We start from the raw sequence: 23,459 nt of genomic DNA on the forward strand, positions 1-23,459 counted from the left end.
CCCTACCCTCCCCCCTTACAAAATAGTGCACATCTCAATTCAAAAGGTCCAAGGACTGAATTCCCGACACTCATTTTTTATGGTTCGCCTCCCACCCGCCAACCATCCAAGACAACGCCTGGCAAAAATTAGCACTGGGTTAGGATTAGTCTTTTAATTCCTCATTTCCTTTCAGATGAAGAGGAATCAGTCAAAGGGCCACTCATGCAGACATGAGGTCAGAGCCAGTGGTTCACTGTGTGTTTACAGAGTCAGGACTGAATAGCTTGGAACAGCTCATGCAGAATTGGGGATTCACCTAGCATGCAAAGACTGCAGCTTGGCTGTTGATAATTTAAAAAAAAAAAAAAGGATGAGCTGAATGGAGCTGTCAACCAACAAAGGAGAGTTTCTGTGTGGGAGACATTTCCATAAGGCCTCCTCACAAAAGGACATTCCTCAGCCTCATCGCTGTCCGACTCCGCTGCCAACTCCGCAGGCTACAGGTGGACCACAACGCCATCGGCGCATACGTGCGGTGTAAAAAACACAGCAATATAGGACGGGATTGTGCCCAGACGGGTGGGCAGGCCCACCTGCAAGTCGCCACTGCCGGTTCGCCCGAACCAGTCCGAACCATCTGAATACACCTTTTAACTATCCTCTCATGTTTCTCTATAACCTTTGGTGATTGAAAATATTGCCTCCTCCTTCTCATATAATGTCACTATAAGAGGCAATAAAACCCTACGACCAGATCTCCAAAACCAAAATTGATATCAAACTGGGCGTTAATAGCCCAGAGCGCTATGTTAAGATTACAATGAATGAAAAGCATTTATCTTTGATGCATTCGGTAGGGATAAAAATGCATGAGAAATTGCTTACTTGTGTCCAGATTCATGGGCAATAGTAAATGCCAAAGCAAGGCCCGTATCTTCATTGATGGTGCAACTCCGGTATTTGCTGCACATTCCACTGATTGGAGCAAAGCCTGCCAGGAAATTACAAGAAATAGGAAGCATTGTGGAGGAAAAGAATGAAATTATGAAAAGAATTCCATTCTGCTGCCTAACTTTGTGCAAATGGAGGCCATGTTTTAGAGGCTGGACATTCACTGCGTATTTTGTTACCTTGTGTAAATGGAACAGATAGACAAATGGAAATAACGGGGTCAATCCAAGATAAATGCATCTTGTCTGCAACAGCTGGCCTGCAAAACTAACACGAGCTCATTTTCTCTGCTGACTCAACATCAGTCTAGGTCAGCTGGGAAAACGGGTTTTAAAAAGAGATGCCAATTCTTTTCTGAAAGTCAGCCAGGAGGAATTAAGAATGGTCGGCTAGCGATATTTCCAAAATCTAAAACAACAGAACTGGGAAGCTTCCTGAAGCACAGTGGCCATGTTTCTCTCATCCAGGTAATTCTTCTTTGGGGGTGTCATTTACAATTGCCCCAAATCCTGCTGTCAATATTTTTTTTTTTAATTTGATTTATATGCCGCCCTTCTCCGGAGACTCAGGGTGGCTTACAATGTGCTAAGCAATAGCCTTCATCCTTTTGTATATTTATACAAAGTCAGCTTATTGCCCCCACAAACTGGGTCCTCATTTCACCTACTTTAGAAAGGATGGAAGGCTGAGTCAACCTTGAGCCTTGGCGAGATTCGAACCCTGCAATAATTGCAGGCAGCTGGTCTTAATAACCAGCTTAATAACAGGGTGCCTTAAACCCCTGTACTACCAAGGCTCTTATTGAAGGAATAAGTAAAAGTTAAGAGATCAATATGATTTTTCGTAATCTGTATTTTCCTAATGGTTTTGCCTTGGAGTTTCAATTAGACATGCATAGAGAGGTTTAATGTTTCCTCATGCTACTCTGTGTGTGTGTGTGTGTGTGTGTGTGTGTGTGTGTGTGTGTGTGTGTATTCCAGTGGAGGGTTTCAAAATTTTTTACTACCAGTTTTACTACCTAGGTGTGGCTTGGTGGGCGTGGCTTGGTGGGCGTGGCAGGGGAAGGATACATTCTCTCCCCAATCCAGGGGAAGGTTACTGCAAAATCTCTATTTCCTCCCGATCAGCTGGGACTCGGGAGGCAGAGAATAGTTGGGGGCGGGGCCAGTCAGAATTTTTACTACCAGTTCTCCGAACTACTAAAAATTTCCGCTACCGGTTCTCCAGAACTGGTCAGAACCTGCTGAAACACACCTCTGGTGTATTCCCTTCTCATGTAGTCCTGAGCCTAATACTCTTCTCCTCTCTATATTCAGAATATTTAAAAATATTGAAACAATAGATAATAAAATAAACATTAAAATTAATAAAATTTTAACATTAATATCATATATAGTTTTGAACATTATCTTGGGACTATCTATAGGAGCATAGATGTATAGGACTGTCCAGAATAGATGTATAGGAAGTTATCTAGAACAACAGTCCTTAGTACCAACTAAGCCAATCACATTTCTCCTTCTTCAAACTATCAGCAATGTTTGCTATTGATTGGCTAATAGCAACAGCAACCTCTGTTAATCTACCAATTATATTTGGTAAAACAAATAATACTGAACCTTGTTCAGTAAAACAAGGTTTGCCTGATGAATTCTGAAGCCAATTGGTTACGGTATTTCTAACACATCATTTTGAGCTCCTTGGTGCTTTCTGAGCTTGGTGGCTTTCTTGCAGACGTTTCATTGCCAAATTAGGTAATATCATCAATGTAGTAGTTGAGTAATGAAACGTCTGCAGGGAAATCACCAAGCTCAGGGAGCACTAAGGATCCCACAGTTGAACCGTGAGCTACAAATATTCCCTTCTGCCAATTGATCATTTGCCATCCGTGTCCCCATGTTTCTCTTGTCTTACCTAAAGTGTCACAAGGCTCATTCTTCCAGGAGCAAATATCAAATCCAGTAAGCAAGATAGCATGATCGTGCCTTTTCCCGTTCTTTCCAACCAGAGCTGACTGCCATTGGCAAAAACTGTTCAGTGACTGGTCTGCATGATGATTGATCACTAGTCCCCCCTGTAGAAAAATTACAGATGATCGCACAGCACAATCCCCAGTAACACAAAAGAAAAGAAGATCTGGGGGGGGGGGGGCAATAAAAAGTAGATGGAGACATGAACATGAAATTTGCATTTGCTTTTCATTGTTAAAATCAATACTGTTTAGGATTCAGTGCTCTGAAGGCCACTTTTTAGAACATAGAATCATAAGGCTGGAGATCTCAGGTCTTCTAGTCCAGCCCCTTGCTCAAGGCAGGATGCTTTATATCAGAGGTCTTCAAACTTGGCAGCTTTAAGACTTGTGGACTTCAACTCCCAGAATTCTGGGAGTTGAAGTCCACAAGTCTTAAAGCTGCCAAGTTTGAAGACCTCTGCCTTATATCATGCCAGACACATTGTCCAATCTCTTCTTGAAAACCTCCGGCGATGGAGCACCCACAAATCCAGGAGACAAACTGTTCCGTTGATTAATCATTCTCAATGTCAGGAAACTTCTCCTTACTTCTAGGTTGTATCTAGATCTTTAACAGGCTTCTAACCCATTATTTCGTGTCCTGCCCTCTGGTGCTTTGGAGGATACTGTAAGTCAGCCATGTTTTCCCTTTTCATTTGTTTACATTTAGCTTATACTACCTTGTCTTGGTTCCTTATCTAACAAAAACCATTTTGAAATACCCTTGAAAGGCTGCCAAATTAATTATCAACTTTTATCTCTGTCACCTATTATGATAGTCAAATTCAATTATATGTATATAATACCAAGGCATGCAGCCAGAACATACATGCACGTCTCTAGTATAAAATTAAACAGAAAAAGAGCTTGCTCCTTTAGCATTCTGATGAAAAATCTTTTCTGTCTGGTATTTTTAGTGTGAGTTTAAGAACCTTGTGAAAATATAGCAGAAACCAGTAGCAGTCCTTAGACAATACAGCATGGGCAACCTTTTTTAAAAAAGCCATGTAACCTTTAAAGGCAAATTGTTGAGTAAAGCTAAGTGAAACATGATCGTCAACCACTGCAGATTATAAATATATCAAATTTATATTTCACTGATAAAGAAATAAAGGGAGACTAGTATAGATCTATAGTATAGATTCTATTTCTTTATCAGCGAAATATAAATTTGGTATAAAATGGTTTGTCATGAATGCGACTGCTTGAGGGCACCTGGATTGGAGCTGAAAGGCAAAAGGGATGCAGTACGCTCCCTCCCACATGTTGGGGTAAACAAGGTTTTTTTTTTCCTTCTCTCTCTCTTTTCAAGACATCATCTACGTTAAAACTGAGTCCCAGTTTCAGTGCTTTCATCTTTCTGGAGCCCTTTATTGATTTGATTTTGAGGAAGACCATTAGTCTATCATCCTTAGCACAATACAACGCCACTCACATTTTTCATATTTCATTTCAATAAGAGCCGAGGTAGCGCAGTGGTGAGAGTGCAGTACTGCAGGCGGCTTCAACTGACTGCTAGCTGCAGTTTGGCAGTTCAAATGTCACCAGCTCAAGGTTGACTCAGCCTTCCATCCTTCCGAGGTGGGTAAAATGAGGACTCAGATTGTTGGGGGCAATATGCTGACTTTGTAAAACTGCTTAGAGAGGGCTGTAAAGCGCTATGAAGTGGTATATAAGTCTACGTGCTATTGCTATTGCTATTTGAGGAACAAAACAAGGGGAAAAGGAACAACAACATATGGGAACATACTCTTGAGAATCAATGGACTCCCATCTAAAAGCCTAAGAAGGACAAAGGACATTTGCAAACATCACAGAAGAAATACACATAGCTATTCCTTTCCATTTCTAAACAGGGAAACAAGTTTCCCCTTAAAGCAAGGTAGTGTGAGAAAGAGAATTAAGAAGGGCCCCATCTTAATGTACTCCTGATAAAGGGTGAATTAAAATATGTACAAATCCAGTTTCCAAGATTCTATAACCTTATCCTTTTTTCTTTGTAATAATTCTAGCTAAACAAAACTCTGTGAGAAACTACTTTTCTGGGTTACTGTTATGGATTTGACACTCATTGTGTTATTGCATATGGTTCATAAACTCAAGAGAATCACCATGAAAATAAATTCTTCAGAGCAATTTCTTATGTAACAGGCTTGTGTGAGAGCCTCAATGTCCCAACCCCTAGCTCCATGTAAAATACATTCTGACAAAAATGATGACAAATCACTCACAGGTTCTTGCTCCAAAAGAAGAAGGCTCACAACAACGATATTGATGTCACTTCCAATGGTACCATCCTTGAAAAGACTTGAGACCTGTGAAAAGATTAACATGGCAAAGAAGATAAGGAAGAAAAAACAAGTAAAACCGATAGGAAGATGAAATTCACTCCTGACACAACTATGAAATTAAAACAGAAATGGACAATTGAAGGCTTGAGGGACACATGGAACATATCCTTTCTTTGTTTGAGCCTTATCAAAAATCGTGCAGGAAAATTTGTGTGGTAAACCAGTATATTTCAAAGACACTTTGGGGTAGGGTAGGGGCATTAAGTGAGAAAATGTGAAAATATCTCAACAATACTAATCTAATCAAGTAAACACAAGATTGACATAGTAGCATTCCTAATTCTTGATGGAAACTCTAACAGACCATGCAAATACGGACAATGGAGGACAACTATTATGGGAGAAAAAGGGCCTGGAATCACACAAAAAATATTTTCCCTCTAGAGCGGTCGATTAAAATAACTCTTAGGCTGGTTCCTACTACGCATTTGGTTTTGATTCAACATGTTACGGATGCCCCAACTACTGCATTTGTCTATCCAGCTTTAGAGTTTTGGTTATCATAAACCGTATTTTTCGCACTATGAGACGCACCTGACCATAAGATGCACCTCGGTTTAGAGGAGGAAAACAAGAAAAAAAATTCAGACGGAGCATTAGAGGGCCACAGATAGCCACCTATTGACTCCTACACTGGGGAAAAGAGACAGAAGAGGCAGACAATAACAAAGACAGAAGAGGTGGGGTTCAGCACTGTAAAAGGACCCCACAGCCCGCCTAACCCGCCACCACAGCCCGGCTGCTATTCACCAAAGGATCGGCACCCTTTCCACCCACTTTTTTGGGGGGGCGGAGTGTGTCTTATGGAGTGAACAATATGGTAAATTATCTAACCAATTGTGGTTGACAATTAAACAAATCATGGCTTAATAGAGCAGTATGGCTCATGCCATTTCTGAATCTTAGAAAGCCATTGCAAAAGGAGGAATCTGTTGTGGCCCGCCAGTGGCCAGTGGAGCTGGTGGCCGACTCAGACAGTGAGGAGATTGGGGAGGAACGTGGTCCAGTCCTGGAGTCTGGGGAAGGCTCTGATGAGGGCTCTGCGTCAGAGGCAGAGATGGGGCCAGGGCCGTCTAACAGTTGTCAGCTGCCTTCGGAGTCAGACATCAATGGGCAGAAGAACAGCTGGAGCCTGTTCCCAGTGTGGGCATACACAGAGCTGCCAGGAGAAGGGAACAGCTAAGGAACAAGGGTCAACTCAGGAGTAAAGCCACAGGCGGACGAAGAATGGCCCCTCCCATACAGAATAAAGAGGAGCAAAAGGGGAGTGGAGTTTGCAGGAGACAATTAGTTTGCTTAATTGGTTCATGACTCTCAGAGACTTCTTGCCAAGTTTTGAAGATATCGGCCTGGCAGCTCTCCTAGCCAGATAAATTCTGTGACTGTAAATTCTTCCTTGAAAGACTTTGCTGGATGTGAATGAGAGGAATTCACAGTAACTTAATAAAAAGGTTTTTTTGTCGGGACAAGGAGTCTGCTTCCTGCTCTTGGGAAGCCTAGGTCAGAACAGAATCAACTGCAGTAAATGTTCAGAAGACGGTCTTGAATAGGTAAGTTCATAAGGCAAGACAGTTGATCCTTCAGAAATCAGCAAGAGTGTTATAGCCCGAGACCAAATCTTTAAATTCCTTCTTCAAGGAAATAATATACCTTGGTATCTCCTCTGTCCTGAACTTCAGGCTCTGTGCACCCTCCTCATTAATGAAGGGGTTCAAGTAGCTGTGTCTAGTGCCAAAGAAGCAAGCATGCACTCCCACTCCTGCTAACACAAGCGAGGAGAAAGGTCAGGAGGGGAAAGAGGGAGCAAGTTCATAACCTCATTTCCTTCCTCACTTTGAAGCAAAGCGTAAACACTCAAGCAGGGCCACAGCACTGATGGCATTGTGCTATTTAATCTAACGTGACAATGTGGCTTGTTTGTTATCAGTGCTGGGCATGGACCCAGTCAAATCCTGGGGCAGAAAGAAACGGCTTACGAAAGCACTCCATTCAGTATCTGTTATCTATCTTTGTCACTGCAAGGCCATCAGGCAAATACTAAATCGAGACTCTTTCAAAGAGTCTTCCCTGCTTGAATAGTAGTACATTGGGAACAGATAGATGAATAAATGTTCTTACTAATAATGATATTCATAGGCGCCTTGTGTCCTAGGCACCTTCCAGGTGGACTACTGTAACACACCATCAGTTGGCTGCTCTTGAGGAGTATTCAGAAGCTTCCGCTCAGTGGTGAAATCCAAATTTCACTACTGGTTCTGTAGGCAAGGCAGGGGAAGGATATTGCAAAATCTCCATCCCCACCCCACTCTGGGGCCAGCCGGAAGTGATATTTGCCACCTGGTATCTTCGTAGTACTCAAAATTTCTGCTACCGGTTCTCTGAACTGCTCAAAATTTCCGCTACCGGTTCTCCAGAACCTGTCAGAACCTGCTGGATTTCACCCCTGCTTCAGCTGCTGCAAAATGTAGTAGCAGGAGCAGTTATGTATGCTTCAAGAATGACATGCATTACACCTCTGCTTCCCAAGCTGCCAGATTGGTTCTGGATCCAATTCAAGGTGTTGGTTATGACTTTTAAAGATCTATATGGCATGGGAGGTTTTTTGAGGGACCACCTCTCCCCAGTAACATCTACCCAGCCCATCAGGTCCGGCAGAAGAGGTGTCAGCCTGGGAGTTTCATCGGGAGAATTCTAGGAGGAAAACCTTCCTGCTGTAACCTCTGTCCTGATGAACATCATTGTCCCAGAGGTGAAGCTGGCCCAACCCTGTTAGCCTTCCAGAAATGAGCTTCGGGATACCATGATAGAGTGGGATATGTTGGATGGTTATATGATCATTAACTGATGCATTCTCTGTATGTGGGTACAGAAACTGGGTATGGCTAGTCTAATGAAGAAAAGGACCAGGGGAGACATGATAGCAGTGTTCCAATATTTGAGGGGCTGCCACAGAGAGGAAAGAGTCAAGCTATTTTCCAAGGCACCTGAAGGCCAAGCAAGGAATAATGGATGGAATCTGATCAAGGAGAGATTCAACCTGGAAATAAGGAGAAATTTTCTGACTGAGAGCAATCAACCCATGGAAAAGAAGTTGCCTTCAGAAGTTGTGGGAGCTTCATCACTGGAGGCTTTCAAGAAGAGATTGGGCTGCCATTTGTCACAAATGGTGTAGGGTCTCCTGCTAGGATGGGGTGGGCTTGGACTAGATGACCTACAAGGTCCCTTCCAACCAAATCTAAATATACATCTCTTTGTGAGCTTCCATTGGGGAATATCTGATTACCACAATGCTAGACTAGATAAATCTTGGGCCAAGCCAGATTGGCTCTATCTTGTTCAAATGGGCAGAGCTGCGTTGATTCTCTTGATCAATAATGCAAGTTGCAAACCATTTTCTGGCTGCACATCTCAAACTGCAAGTACATTGGGATGTGCAAGGCAAGCTGAGGTTCCTCTCAGCAGGATGCTTTGTGCCATAGAATGACATCATTCTCCTGATTGAGGCACAGAGGCGGGCAACCCAATTTGCTTCATTGAAGTGCTTGGCTTCAAAGCAATGGTACTGTCATTAGCTGGAAGAGATTTTAGGCATGTAATATTCAGCAACAGAAATCTCTTCCAGTTCCTGAAAGTGTTGGATCATTGGATCTATTGATTATATCTTGGAAAAGCTTACTTTCATACTATTCCCTTTTTATATTTTGCCGTCAAAATATGGAGGACCGATTCCAGAAAATTTATGGAGAAAGAAATTGCCCTTGTCAGTCTGGGAATAGTGAATCACTGACCCACATAGAGATACTCATAGTAAGCTGCTAACACCCCTCATTAGGCTGTTCTGTCAAAGACCAGATTAATTTTACATGAAGCTTCTCTTGGCAGACAAAGAGTCTAAAACAACACTAGCTAAGGGCTGAATTTGCATTTGTATCTTACAGAATTCTGGCTTCATTAACCATAAATTAGCGTGGGACCGATTACTACTTCCATAAAGTGGGATACCAAGTTTTCACATTGTTCTTATGCCGCTTTACTATACTTCATTGGATTTTACATTGATATGCATGATAGTATGGGACCGGTTATAAAATAAGAAAGAAATACTGGATAAAGCATTTAAGCCTGAGCAACCTGAAGCAACCTAAGACAGACACCCCAGCAGAAGGGTCCCTATAGATGTGAACCGGCGTTTCCTATGAAACTTCCCCAAAGCAAAGAATTCTCTTGAAACACTGAAATGCACTTAAGTGTGCATTTTTAAACCAGCATAGCCGTTAATTCAAATACGTTGCATTTTGAACTGTACACTGCATTTCCCTGCAACCCAGATGCTAAACTGAACTTCACCACTGCTATCCCTCTTAACCTTCAACCCATTCCAAGAGCCACAGTTTTATTTGTCAAACATCTTGCCTTACCATGTTCATCACCGTTAAGATATAGGTGGTAACGTTCTCCTTGCTGTGCTTCTCCAGCATTTTCCTATCTGCCACCACCAGCGTTTCAACATTCAAACTTCCACCCTTCTGATTTTTAATGGGGGACCTTTTCAACCTCGCTTGGCTCCCATATTCATCAGATAATATGAATGTATCTTCAGTGGGTGGTTTAGGACTATCTGAAATGAAACAGAGCAGAAATTTGGAAAAGACTCAGAACTGATTTTGTTGTTCTTGTCATTGTCCTAAGGTGTCGAGTGGTTAGAACCCTGAATAAATCTAGGAGAGTAAGAAAAGGCTGAATGCCAATAAAAAAGTTATCTTCAGAGTCCTTTTCAAGATATGTTTGCTCAGTTTTTTGGAAGGGAATGTGTTATCCTGCAACACAAAGAAAGGTGAACAATCTTGAAATCAGTATCTCTGCCTAGTGATTTTTGCATTTGCCTACAGGAAACACGCATTCATCAACCTCCAATAATTTCCTTCCCTTTTGTTTATAGCAGTGCTTTTCAGTCTCACGAACTTTAAGATGTGTGGGCTTCAATTTCCAAAATTCCCTAGCTGGAATGCTGGGAACTGAAGTCCACACAACTTAAAAGTTCCTGAGATCGAAAAAACACTGTTCTGCTGTATCTAAAAACCAGTTCATATGTTGGTAGCTGTGTACGCATCCAGTCCTTTTCTTCTCAGTTGGGTTGCAGGCAGAGGTGGGTTTCAGCAGGTTCTGACCAGTTCTGGAGAACCGGTAGCGGAAATTTTGATTGATTCGGAGAACCGGTAGTAAAAAGTCTGACTGGCCCTACCCTCATCTATTCTCTACCTCCCAAGTCCCAGCTGATCGGGAGGAGATGGAGATTTTACAGTATCCTTCCCCTGGAGTGGGACGGGAATGGAGATTTTACAGTATCCTTCCCCTGCCACGCCCACCAAGCCACGCCCAAGCCCTGCCACACCCACCAAGCCACACCCACAGAACCAGTAGTAAAAAAAATTGAAACCCACCACTAGTTGCAGGCCAACCTCAGAAGCAACAACTCCAAAACAGAGGTACTGTACTGAGGGATAGTACAGAATTGTGATAAGAAGAAATAACACTCCAAGTAAGTAAAGTTTTAGGAGGTTTAGGAGAAAAATGCTGGAAACGTTTTTGCTACAAAATAAAACCCATCTGGGCCAAATGAATAGAAATGCAAAGCATTCGTGGAACTGGACCTCATGTTCAAGAGAGGCAGATTTTGCAATACTCCAACATCATATGTAAAAATTAGCATCAAAACCACCCACGCTGCAGGACAAATCTCCTATAAACTGTGTATTTTTCTAAAGAAAACTGATCAGGTTCCAGAGTTGAATGAACAAGACTTTGTTTCCATAGGATACTGGGTCTTTACTGTTACCCCTATAAATGCTTTTGGGAAACAGATTTTTGATTTTTTTTAATCTTTTTTTTAGTCAGGAGTGCCTCTACATATAAAGATGCAGCAGTGGTGAAATGTAAAATTTGTTACTACCGAGCTTGGCTTGGTGGGGGGATAATGTGACTGGGTAGGCATGGCAAACTTTTTTTTTTTTTTTACTTTTAAAAGCATTTTTTCTACAACCTCTTCGACTGAAGAGGTTGCAGAAAAAATTGCTTTTAAAAGCCTCTGATGATCAGGCAACTCAGCTGAGATCGTCAGAGCCTTTTAAAAGCCTTTTTCTACCGAAGGCTCTGATGATCACGCGGCTCAGCTAGGATCATCAGAGCCTTTTAAAAGCATTTTTTCTACAACCTCTTCAGCTGAAGAGGTTGTAAAAAACAATCTCTTCAGCCGAAGAGGTTGTAAAAAAATGCTTTTAAAAGGCTCTGACGATCCCAGCTGAGCCGTGTGATCATCAGAGGCTTTTTTTTCCCTTTAAAAGCATTTCTTCTTCGGATGAAAAAATGCTTTTAAAAGTTAAAAAAAAAGCCTCTGATGATCGTGCACCTCAGCTGGGCATGGGGGGGGAGGGGCAGGGATTTTTGCTACCAGTTCTCCGAACCACCCACCGCCATCACTACCGGATCGGGCGATCCGGTCCAAACCGGGAGCATTTCACCCCTGAGATGCAGACATCTGTTGAATTTGTATTAACAGTTATATGCCTAAACATAGCTACAAAAAATAAAATAAATGGAAACATACACACTTTTTCCAAAGTTTCTAGAGAGGCACAGAAGAAAGCAGAGGGAAAGGTGGAGAAAAGAGCATAGAGATGATCTTCTACTCTCACAGCTTTTAAAACCAGACCCTAATATTGAAGTTAGGCCATAGACACTAAAAGCACTACGGCTTATTTTCAAGGCATAGGCTTAAAGCTCTCTTCAGCTGGACATATAAGATCAGGAAAAGGTATCAATTTTATGTTATTATTGTATTAATTATTAACAAATTTTCCAGGCCACCTTCTCTTGAGATCAGACTTGCCTTTGCTATTAAGAAGAAGAAGAAAAAAATAATTGAAAAGAGAAAATAGTAATATCAAAGTATACACTGTATTGCTAAACATATCCCTCTATACCTGTCTGAAAGAAAGAAAGAAAGAAAGAAAGAAAGAAAGAAAGAAAGAAAGAAAGAAAGAAAGAAAGAAAAGGCTTTGTTAATTTTATATTGAGAATCTTAACGTCTAGGAAAAGCAATCTTCACTATATGTTTGGGGAAATTCACCGCCCTGAGTCCGAAAGGAGAAGGGCAGTATAGAAATTCGAATAATAAATAAATAATAAATAAATAAAATAAATTCATTTCACATTTGACAACCTAGTTTTCATAATCATATTTTAGAATCATCCATCTGTGGAATTCATAGCAGCAATAAAAACATTCTCTATCCTAAAGCAAGCACTGAAATTCCATTTATGGATTCAACTGATGGAAAATGTTAGGTGTCCTGTTTCATATCTCTGCCCCTTCCCCTGCCTTCCATGTATGTGCCTAAAATCCATATTTTGATCTGATATTCTTGATCCATACCTGTCATTTGTCCAGAACTCTAGACTGTACATGTAAAAGATTATCCATATAATTTTATCCAATAGAAGCTGAAGTAGAATCAACTGATAGGACCCTGAATCATGATTTAATTTCTATACAGGAATACATGAATAAGTCAGGAATTATTCTACACTAACCATATACTTTTCTCCATGTCACTGTAAATCTCATCAAGAAATGATTTCATAGAATATGAAACATATAATAAGCAATAACCCGCTGCTGTATGTAAGCATCTCTACAGGGAAAATGTCTGCCTTCTGTAGTTGTGGATTGCCTGTATGAAAACATCTGATTATCCGCAGTCAGATCATGCTTTAGCACAACTAAAATTACACTACTTGCAATTTACTGCTGAAAGTCATGGGGGAAGAGGGCAAGTAAACATTTGTGCATTATAGGAAATTTAGCACAATAATCTTACAAGAATGAAACAGAAAAGTCACTACTTCAAAAATATTTAATGGGAACTAACAAGCTAAGTGTTATGATATGGTTGTGTTAACACCATCAACTTTTGATGTGTTCTTCAGCACACATATCTCCATATGTCTAGAATAAGCTTCTGTAATTTGAAACCTTCTATAGAAGCTGGACTATAACTTCCACCTCTGACCATTCTGGATGAAACACGGTGGAAGTTGTAATCTAACATCTGCAAAGAACATCAGGTTGAGAAGTCTGATAAAGTATCTACTATTAATGTCTGGACCCGTTAGCATCCTTTAAAAAAAGACCCAATTATTTAGTTCTTCATGTGCTCATTAGATGCTTACGTGTATCCATTGACACTAGCACTCTATCCTGCTTAAAGATATTCTGAACATTCTGTTCTTAAAATGGCCATATGGCCATATGGCATATAACAGAAATGACTAACTCCCAAAACAGACCATTTCAAATGGCCCATGTTGGGTTTGGAGTGCTTCAGGTTTAGATCATTTCTGAAGTTGTTGGAAATGGTCCATTCCAAAATAAAAACGTATCTGTGACAGACCCTTTGGATACTTCCACATCTGAATCAAGCCTGCAAATCTTGAGCACAACAATAAGAACTTAATATTCTTACGGACTATTATGTCAGAGAGAGAGAGAGAAACAGAGACAGAGAGAAAGAGAAAGTTTCCTTACATACATTTCTTGCGCCGTCCACAAAAATGCTGCTTTTGAAACCTTCCATGGTGGTAATCGTTAGCTGGAATGTGATACTTGTGGGCAGTGAGATTGCTGTGATGGTCAGGGGGAAAGTGGTAAAGATTTGGATCTACTTTGTGCCGGTGCACTTTCTCTTCAGCTGTCCGTTTATACAATACATGAGGATGGTGTCCAGCAGGTGGCATATAGTGAAGTTCCTGTGCTAGGTGTTGAGGTAATGGTGATATAAGGAAGTCATTCTCCTGTGTCCTTATCAAACCGGACTAAAGACAGAAATATAAAGGAAAGTAATGGTTATAAACAGATTCACTAAAAAAAAAAAAAGTCACAAATGATCAGCTTAGATCCTTCTTTGAGGCATCTATCCATGTGGATGATCCAACCATCCTCTAATATCTCTAAACACCCCACAAACCCCTACTGGTGTCAATGTATGGTCTGCAACTTCGTAGTGCTAAGTTTTTCCTCCAATAGCTACCCAAACTTACTCTAGGTGAGAACACTTTCCCAGACATTGTTGTGACCTAGGCTTCCTGAGTCATTAAAACCTCTTTTATTGCAACAGCTATGAATTACATTCATTCACAGCTGAGTCCCAATTAGTTGCAAAAAGTGCTTCGGGAGAAGTCCTTCAGGATAATCACCAACTTTTATCTTCCTTGACACTCTGTCAAAGACCTACTTGGCAAAGTCCCACGGAGTTCAGAATCAAACAGAGATGCCGACCGGGAACAGAATTAACAACGTTGCTTTCCTGCAAAGGGCCCACATGCCTTTGCTCCTCTTTTAAGGAGGGGCCAATGAGAGGGGCCAATCATCTCCAGGCCTTACTCCTGAGTCGTCCCTTTTGTTTTAACTGTTCTTGCCTTCTGGCAGCTCTGCGCATGCTCCCCCTGTTCCTCTGCCTCTCTGATGTCCAACTCTGGAGGCTCTGGAGTCTGCACATAACTCCCAGATGGCCCTGGCCCCATCTCTGCTTCTGACACAGAGCCCTCATCCGAGCCTTCCCCAGACTCCAGGACTGGCCCATATTCCTCCCCAGCCTCCTCACTGCCCGATTCTGCTGCCAGCTCCGCAGGCTGCTGGCGGACCACAACAGACATGGACCTATCAGTCCAATGACACGTGTGTCTTCAAAATCAAAACAAGTGGGTATCATTGAAGACTTTTCTTGCAGGAAGATCTGGAAAGGCTCCAATGTTTTTCAGAAGAAAACACCAAAGGAATGCCAAAAGAAGCAAATAAGTTTAAAGAGAAACTTATTTCCTCCTCCAATAGAAAAGTTTCATCCATCAAAAGTACTTTTAGAAAGTTCTTGCTTTCTAGAATGGCCTTGTGCATGAAATAAAAAATCTTCGCACGAGGGAATTCTGTCTTTATTCTCCTAATCTACCACTGCTTCATTCAAGCTAACTCACCCTGAATCCACTTTTGTTCTTAGAGAGGTGCAAATACTTCATTATGATGAAGCTTCAAACAAAGCATCCTTTCAAACAATGAAAGCTGGGATTCCAGCAATGGAATCCTAGCTTCTAAGCCTGAAGATGGCATCCGTATTGTTTTACTTCAATCTTCATAGTGCTTTCTCCTGCAGAGCCTGTGCTATCACACAAGGCTGAGAGAGAGACCTGTCCTGCAATCTTGGCTGAAAAATCGTACATCCATGTAGCTCCATACAGATCTTCAGGAAACCATAGAAATATGTGCTGGAGGGATTTCTTGGAGAAATACTATAAAATACTATAAAAACCATACTAAGAAGGCTTCCAAGTTAGGGAATACCATAGGGTATTTCAAAGCACTCCTGGGAGGCAGTCTAAAAACTAGAATCTAGAACCACATTAATGTAGGTCAGGGGTCTGCAACCTTGAACACTCAAAGAGCCATTTGGACCTCTTTCCCACAGAAAAGAAAACACCGGGAGCCACAAAACCCTTCCCATGCCTGACTATTTTCTGAGCAGCCACAGAACTAGCATATGTAGTTGAATTAAATGTTTTGTTTTCTTCTGAAACTTTTCTTTTCTTGGATTTATCCATGGTTGGCCTACCGGGGGTTGAAAAGCTCAATAAATCGTGTGCTGGCGGGTGTCGCACATTGGCGGTTGTGATGCATATTTTGAGTGAGAGGGAGCCACAGCAAAGAGGTGAAAGAGCCACATGTGGCTCCAGAGCCACAGGTTGCTGACCCCTGATGTAAGTTGTGGATGACACTGAAGGTACCAATTTAGAGTTATAGGTACCAACTTACAGGATGATTCCCAAGATGACTACCTTCATTACAGATTGTAAGTTTATTTCAAGCCACATTACTTAAAAGCTTTTCAACCAGCAGCACAGAAAGTTAGTAGAAGCCTTCCATCACAACGTTGGCCAGAAGCAATAAACTGTACAAACTCAAGCACACCTATGTTACTATGTCCTTAGCAGGTGGTAGTTTAACCTCTGTTTCAGAACCACAAGAGATCTAGATTCTTCCATCTGGGGCCATTTAGTATGTCCCAAACCAATAGGTCTGATTAAGACCCTGTTCCTACTATGAAGCCTCATCTGGCAAACCTCAGCTAAAGGCCAGTTTGAGAGACTCTGCATCCACCAGCATAAATGTTTAGTTATACAGTAGTGGCCAAAATTGTGGAAAAGTGTATTTTCTAAAACTAGCTAACACCACCACTGTTTTTTGGAGTAGTACCATAAAATTATATATCAATGGAAAGAGAATTTAATCAAGAATGTAATGCAATAACTTTTATGAACGATTTGCTATTAGAAGGATTGCTTCTATTAACTGGGTATTATTGCTGGGACGCTTCTGACTAACAAGTTTCTTTAGTCGTCTCCATAGATTTTCAATTGGGTGAAGGTCTGGGCTATTCCCAGGCCATTCCAGCAGTGGAATAGGATTATCTTGAAACTCCAAAAAAAAAAAAAAGAGTGGTGTTATTAGCCATCAAACCTCAAAAATACACTTTTCCCAAAAGGTTTCCACAATTTTGGCCACTACTGTACGTAAGAAATGCTTCCGTTACATTTTGTATCTGCATTTAAACTAAACTGCCTGGGATAGAAAATCAATGGAACCATATTTGAACCTCTGCCCAAACCAAGGCAGGCTAAAATAATTTAGTGCATGCTAGTACATCTAAATGCGCAGCCACTAGTAGAGTCTACACTTTAAAAAATGTTGCACGCAAGCAACGGTACGTATTCCTCCTTTCGTTTAAAGGAAGCCCAAAGCCTTTGCTTTTGTTTTTCATTTAAGTAGGAAAACCCACTTTTGTGCATTCAATTAGAAGACCTTAGAGGAAAAGAAAGTCAGTTGCATAAAACCATAAATGAAGACAGCTGTCAGCCAAACTGGCCTTTTCCAACTCCTCATCCATTCTTTCCATTCAGCATGGCAAGGAAGTCTTATCAGCCATCTTCAACCAATAGTCTCCCTTTTCTTGGGGTAAAACTGAGAACTCTTGGTTTATCTTACTGGCTGGGGAATTCTCGGAGTTGAAGTTAAAAGTTGCCAAGGTTGAGAAACACTGGTCTAGCTTCTAAAGGTCTACTTTTAGCAAGGGTGGGCTGCTGGGGGTTCGCAGGGGTTTGGCAGAACCTCTAGCTAAGATTCTGTGCAGTTCGGAGAACCCACAAATCCCACTCCTGGCTGGCCCCGCCCATCCCACCCCTCCCAGAAGGCTTCACATGGCCCATTTTGGATGCAGGTAAGTGCAGGGTACGCATGGAGGCTTGTGGAGGGTGAAAAACAGGCCTACCAGAAGTTCGCAAAGGCCAGAAATGGGCCCATTCCCAGCCTCTGGAGGGCCTCCGGAGCCTGGGGGGCCGTTTTCACCCTCCTGGAGGCTCAAGGAAAGCCTCCGGAGCCCGGGGAGGGCAAAAAGTCCCCCCCCACCCATGCCATGGTGCAGGAGGCTAACTAGGCCACACCCACCATGGCCATGCCCACTGAGCAACCAGGCACAGAACCCCTTGCTAAAATTTTTGAAGCCCACCCCTGACTTTCAGACCCTATATCAAAGACATAAAGGACAATCAGAAGGGAGGCGGGAACTAAAGAAGGTGCATGCGTTTGAGTCTGGGAATAAGAAAGCTAACAAGTTTAGCCTCTCTGCAAATAAATCCAAAATAATGAACTGGCTCACATACTCAGTCCCAGTTTTTGTAAATGAGTGTGCCAAAGTCTGCCCCACAAATTTTCAATGCTAATATTTTGATTTCTGCTTTATAGTTGCTTCTGTTTTTCTCACAGCTAAATAAATATTCTGCTAGACCTGTTTATTTTACAAGAAGGATACTGATCTTGTGCAGTTCCATGTATTAAACTCATGCTACAGCCATCATGACTAATGTGGTACCATGCAATTTCCCCGCCAATACAGGAGTTTACTAATTTTCTAATTTATTCTCAGAATCCTGGGGAATTGTTTTCATCTTTCTCTTGGCATTTATCAGTCAATTTGAGAAATTTGCTGATGATTGTTGTATGACATGTGTAATTTTACTACTGAGCTTTTACTGAAACTATTTCCTAGCAGACATCTTCCCATCATTCTGAAGCCTCGCTGGTTGTCCCACTTTCCCATTCTAAAGAACTCCAATGACAGTTCTGTGGGATTCAATCAAAGCTATAAACATTTATCGACTGTGTTTATAAATATTTGCACATCTTAGTTTGATCTTCCAAGATGATTCTTGGCAAGAACAAAAGAAACAAAGGAACATATTCTCTGTGCTGGCAAATCTGGACATCTTGAATAGATAGTTTGCTTTCCTAGTTTGTTTTAAATAACCTAACTGGAAAATTGTGAAAAGTGGAATTAGCTCTGCCACTTTCCTATAATGCTACCAAATACAAGAAACATTGTCAGTCATAGATGTCATCAATAGATCTGCCTGCAAGGAAAAACTGGCCCTCTAAAGCCCTCATTTTACGCAAAAGATGGGAAATTCCTCTCTGCCAATGGAGGGGACCACTGCTCCATCCAACTCTGTTTTTTAAAAAATATTCTCTTAAATAGAGAGTTTGGGGGGGTTCCAGAACAATTTAGGATCTATTTAACAAAATACAAAAATGCATTATGCAGCTGTAAAAATTCTCTGGTATGTACCCTCCCTCCCTCTCTTGTGTGCACGTACACACACACACAGAGAGAGAGCTAGAGCTATGTCCTTACTGGTATTAGTATATCCAGCTTCCTCAACTTCAAAGAGCTGGCATGATCTTTATCAAGGTCAGCACCAGCATTTAAATTTCTGTTAATCACTTATCAGCTTCTGTGGTTTGCAATTCTGCGGTCTCATTCAAAGCAGATGTGTGAAGAAGATCCAGGTTTTGTGCTAAACATCTCCAATAGGAAGGAAGGAAGGAAGGAAGGAAGGAAGGAAGGGACGGAGGGAGGGGAAAAGGAGAAGAAGGAGGAGGAGGAGGAGGAGGAGAAGGAGAAGAAGGAGAAGGAAGGGTGGAAGGAAGGAAAGAACAAGGAAGGGAGGGAGATGAGAATGAGAATGAGACTGGGAAGGAGGATGGGAAGGAAGGAAAGAAGGAAGGAAGGGGGGAGGGAGGGAAGGAGATGAGAATGAGAATGAGAAGGGAGGGAGGGAGAGGAGAATGAGAATGAGAATGAGGGTGAGGGTGAGAGTGAGAGTGGGAGTGAGAATGAGAAGGAAGGAAGGGAGGGAGGGAGGAAGGAAGGAAGGAAGGAGGGAGGGAGGGAAGGAGGGGTAGAAGGAGGGGAGGAGGGGAGGAGGGAAGGAGGGAGGGAGGTTTTCAAACTGCAATACTGGCCTCTATAAACTACTGGTCTGATTCAGTAAAAAGTAGCATGGTGTGTTTATACAGATATTATGCAGATGTAGGTTCTTGGCCAACAATAACACCCTTCTTGTGGGCTTTCCTGAAGCATCAAGCAGTGCTATTTGGAATAGGATAAAGGATTAAATGGGCTCCCAAGCTCATCCAAAGGGCTGTCTTTACATTTTTAAATGAGCGATGATGTGATAGCTATAGTCAGAATTTGCATCAGCATCCAGTCTTCTTGGGCAACTATCCAGACCCCAGTGCTCTGAAAGAACCTACTGTTGGATGCTTAACCTGAGTCTTCCTTCATTTACTGTATAGTAATGCAGCTTTAGTGAATAGTTTGACAGTGTTGAGGGAATTATTTGTTTAGCAGAGTGATGGCGTTTGGGAAAAAAACTGTTCTTGTCTCTAGTTGTTCTGGTGTGCAGTGTAGATACAAAGATAACCTCATAGATGGAGGGGAAAATATATTAGTATTTATGATTTAAGTCATCAGGAAAAGACGCTACCATCATATGCAGTTATGGGGATCTCACCTTGGTATCCAGTATTTTGCAATAACAGCTCATTTACTGATTTGCATATCTCTTAATGAGGGATGGGGGAGGAGAAGAGAAAAAAACAAGAAAACAGTAAATCTGTTTGAGATTTTGCCATTTAAAGGATTTCCAACATCTGAAATTATTCCTACAGGATTCATTTCATAACTGATTTGAACCATATGGAAAAGAATGGCCCGTGTCTCCTTTTTTTAAAAAAAATCAATCCACGGTGGTTAACCTTAACTGTAATTTTGCTATTGCAAAGTCATATTGGTAGGCAAAGATTTTCAGAAATGTATTACGAAAATTGACCTGGTTAGGGCTGACCAGCAATTTAAAAAAAAAAAAACATGTTTAGGTTATTTATATTTACCTATTATTAATAATCTACCTATTACCAATAGCTTAGTTTAAGTACATATTTGAGATGTGGAAAAGGAGAAACATCTTAACATACAGAGAAGGTTATTGCAATTTTCCAGTATTTGGCTTTTTCCCCCCAGGGGTTAGGATCGAGTGAGTGGCAGGTTCTGTGTGTTTTATTGTTTTCAAATGATTGCTCTTCCTCCAGATGTTTGGAGTTTTAATTGCGTATTAAGGCTGGTTTTACTGCACGCTGACCAGAGTCTTTAGATTGGGGATAGGAAAGGCATACATTTAATGTAAATAAATGAATGTCCTGCATGAATCTTGAGAAAATTACAGTCCTGAGAAAGCCAGAAACATGGTTCTAATTCTCCACCCAGTTTAAATTTGTCCTTGCTGAGTGAAATTTATCTTTGTTGATTCCTCAAAAAGTACAGGTAGTCTTCAATTTACGACCACAATTGAGCCCAGAATTTATATGGGCGCTAAGTGAGACATTTGTTGAGTGAGTTTTGCCCCATTTCTTGCCACACTTGTTAAGTGAATCACTGCAGTTGTTAAATGAGTAACACGGTTGTTAAGCAAATCTGGCTTCCCCATTGACTTTGCTCGTCAGAAGGTCACAAAAGGGAATCATACCAGGGGTGAAATTCAGCAGGTTCTGACAGGTTCTGGAGAACCGGTAGCGGAAATTTTGAGCAGTTTGGAGAATCGGCAAATACCACCTCTGGCTGATCCCAGAGTAGGGTGGGAATGGAGATTTTGCAATATTCTTCCCCCAGGAGTGGGGAGGGAATGGGGATATTTTTTTTTAATTTGATTTATATGCCGCCCTTCTCCGGAGACTCAGGGAGGTTTACAATGCGTTAAGCAATAGCCTTCATACTTTTGTATATTTATACAAAGTCAGCTTATTGCCCCCACAAACTGGGTCCTCATTTAACCTACCTTAGAAAGGATGGAAGGCTGAGTCAACCTTGAGCTGGTAAGATTCGAACCTGCAGTAACTGCAGGCAACTATGTTAATAACAGGGTGCATTAAACCACTGTACTACCAAGGCTCCTTATTTTCCAGTATCCTTCCCCCAGGAGTGGGGTGGGAATGGAGATTTTTGCAGTATCCTTCCCCTGCCATGTCCACCAAGCCACGCCCACAGAACCAGTTGTAAAAAAAAAAGAATGTCACCACTAGATCACATGACCTCGGGACACTGCATCTGTCATAAATATGGATCACTTGCCAAGTATCTGAATTTTGATCGTCTGATCCTGGCGATGGAGCAATGGTCAAATGTAGGAAAAATTATCCTAAGTCACTTTTTTCAACAGTCACTAAACGAACTGTTGTAAGTCAAGAACTACCTGTACTCATTTATAGACATTTGTCATTGCTTGCATGCTGATAATTGATCGTCATCATAATATGACAATGAGGGTATCGTATTTTAAATGCAGGACTGAACACATAGAGAAGGAATTGCCCTTCCCCGACTCTTTATATTTTCCCCCCTTAGCCTGAAAAGCCTAACAGGAAGAAAACTTGTGAAGGCAACATCCATCCACTTTGTTAGGGTGGTCAAGAGAATTTCATGGATGTGTCCATCAAGTCATCAGCACTTGAACTGGACTTGGAAGAGACTCTGCACTTGAGTACATCTGGAAGACTGCAAACTCCTGGGAAAAGGACTGTATTATGGAAGGGAAAAAAAACCATTCACACATTCACAGCCACATTGCACTCACTTCCTAGCCATCTGGTCACACGCTAATTATAAGCACAGTGTACCCATGAGAGTTTTGCTGAAATTCCCTTGTCTTTCCATCAGATTGAACAACTTGGCCAAATGCTCTCCACGACGTTAAACGTTATTCGTGTTGTAACTGCCTACATGAGCCTATAATAGGGGTGTGTCTGTTATTGGGGTATGTAATATTCGAAGGCAGCTGAGGAATTCACATCTCAATTACTTAAAAATAACTTGCCCACGTTGCATTAAAAAAAAAAAAGAAATATTTTCTCCTCTCCCTATTAGGCCATGTACGCATGAATTTCATTCCCGTGAACCTTAGTTTCATGTTACATTCATGAAATTGTGAGGAACGGCTCATCAAAACGCGTTTAGGACGGAGAACAGAAATGGTCAATCCGGATGCAAATCCTGAATTACAATTTGGAGCAAGATGAAATTCCACACTCGGGATAGAAGAAGACAATCAGACCAATGTTGGGGGCTCTAGTCTAAACAAATCAAGATAATTAGCTTTGAGTTCTAGCAATGAATATATCCTAAAGTGCATTAAATGCCAACTTAAGGGAGGCCAATAATGTAACCAGAAAACATGTGGGAGTTGTATAATCAGATCTATCCTGATGTTGCTTGTATTTTTCAACGCAGCTCCGAAGGGACAAACTGGATCAAGGATGCTGTATGGGCGAAACCAGAGTTCCATCAGTGTCCCATTCAAATTGCTATTGGGTATCTTCTCAGTGGGCAGGGATTAACAGTAACTTTTGAAGATCAAAACTCATGTGCCCAGGGAGTACATCTCTCTTGTGCTATGTAGGCTCAAAGGATCTTTTATATAGAGAGCCGAGGTGGCGCAGTGGTTAGAGTGCAGTACTGCAGGTTACTTCAGTTGACTGCTAGCTGCACTTTGGCAGTTCAAATCTCACCAGCTCAAGGTTGACTCAGCCTTCCATCCTTCCGAGGTGGGTAAAATGAGGACCCAGATTGTTGGGGGCGATATGCTGACTCTGTAAACTGCTTAGAGAGGGCTGTAAAAGCACTATGAAGTGATATATAAGTCTAAGTGCTATTGCTATTGCTATTGCTATGTTC

The 23,459-nt window shown here is 41.5% G+C and overlaps 1 protein-coding gene across 3 annotated transcripts in view; it reads right to left on the minus strand.

Moving 5' to 3' along the window:
- ADAMTS18 (ADAM metallopeptidase with thrombospondin type 1 motif 18) overlaps positions 1-23,459 on the minus strand; it is a 106,486-nt gene that overhangs the window by 57,952 nt on the left and 25,075 nt on the right. For 2 of the 3 annotated variants that reach the window (XM_087877067.1, XM_087877068.1), the window contains exons 4-8: positions 13,884-14,166; positions 9,714-9,913; positions 5,176-5,259; positions 2,848-3,007; positions 868-973 (exon numbers count right to left, since the gene is read on the minus strand). In XM_087877067.1, the coding sequence (XP_087733193.1) occupies positions 868-973; positions 2,848-3,007; positions 5,176-5,259; positions 9,714-9,913; positions 13,884-14,166 (833 nt within the window). Of the gene's footprint in view, positions 1-867; positions 974-2,847; positions 3,008-5,175; positions 5,260-9,713; positions 9,914-13,879; positions 14,167-23,459 lie in introns of all 3 variants that reach the window. The other variant, XM_087877069.1, reaches the window with a different exon arrangement.

The sequence above is a fragment of the Pantherophis guttatus genome, chromosome 11 (assembly GCF_059756535.1).
Source record: "Pantherophis guttatus breed Tessera chromosome 11, ASM5975653v1, whole genome shotgun sequence".
NCBI classification, from domain to species: domain Eukaryota; kingdom Metazoa; phylum Chordata; class Lepidosauria; order Squamata; family Colubridae; genus Pantherophis; species Pantherophis guttatus.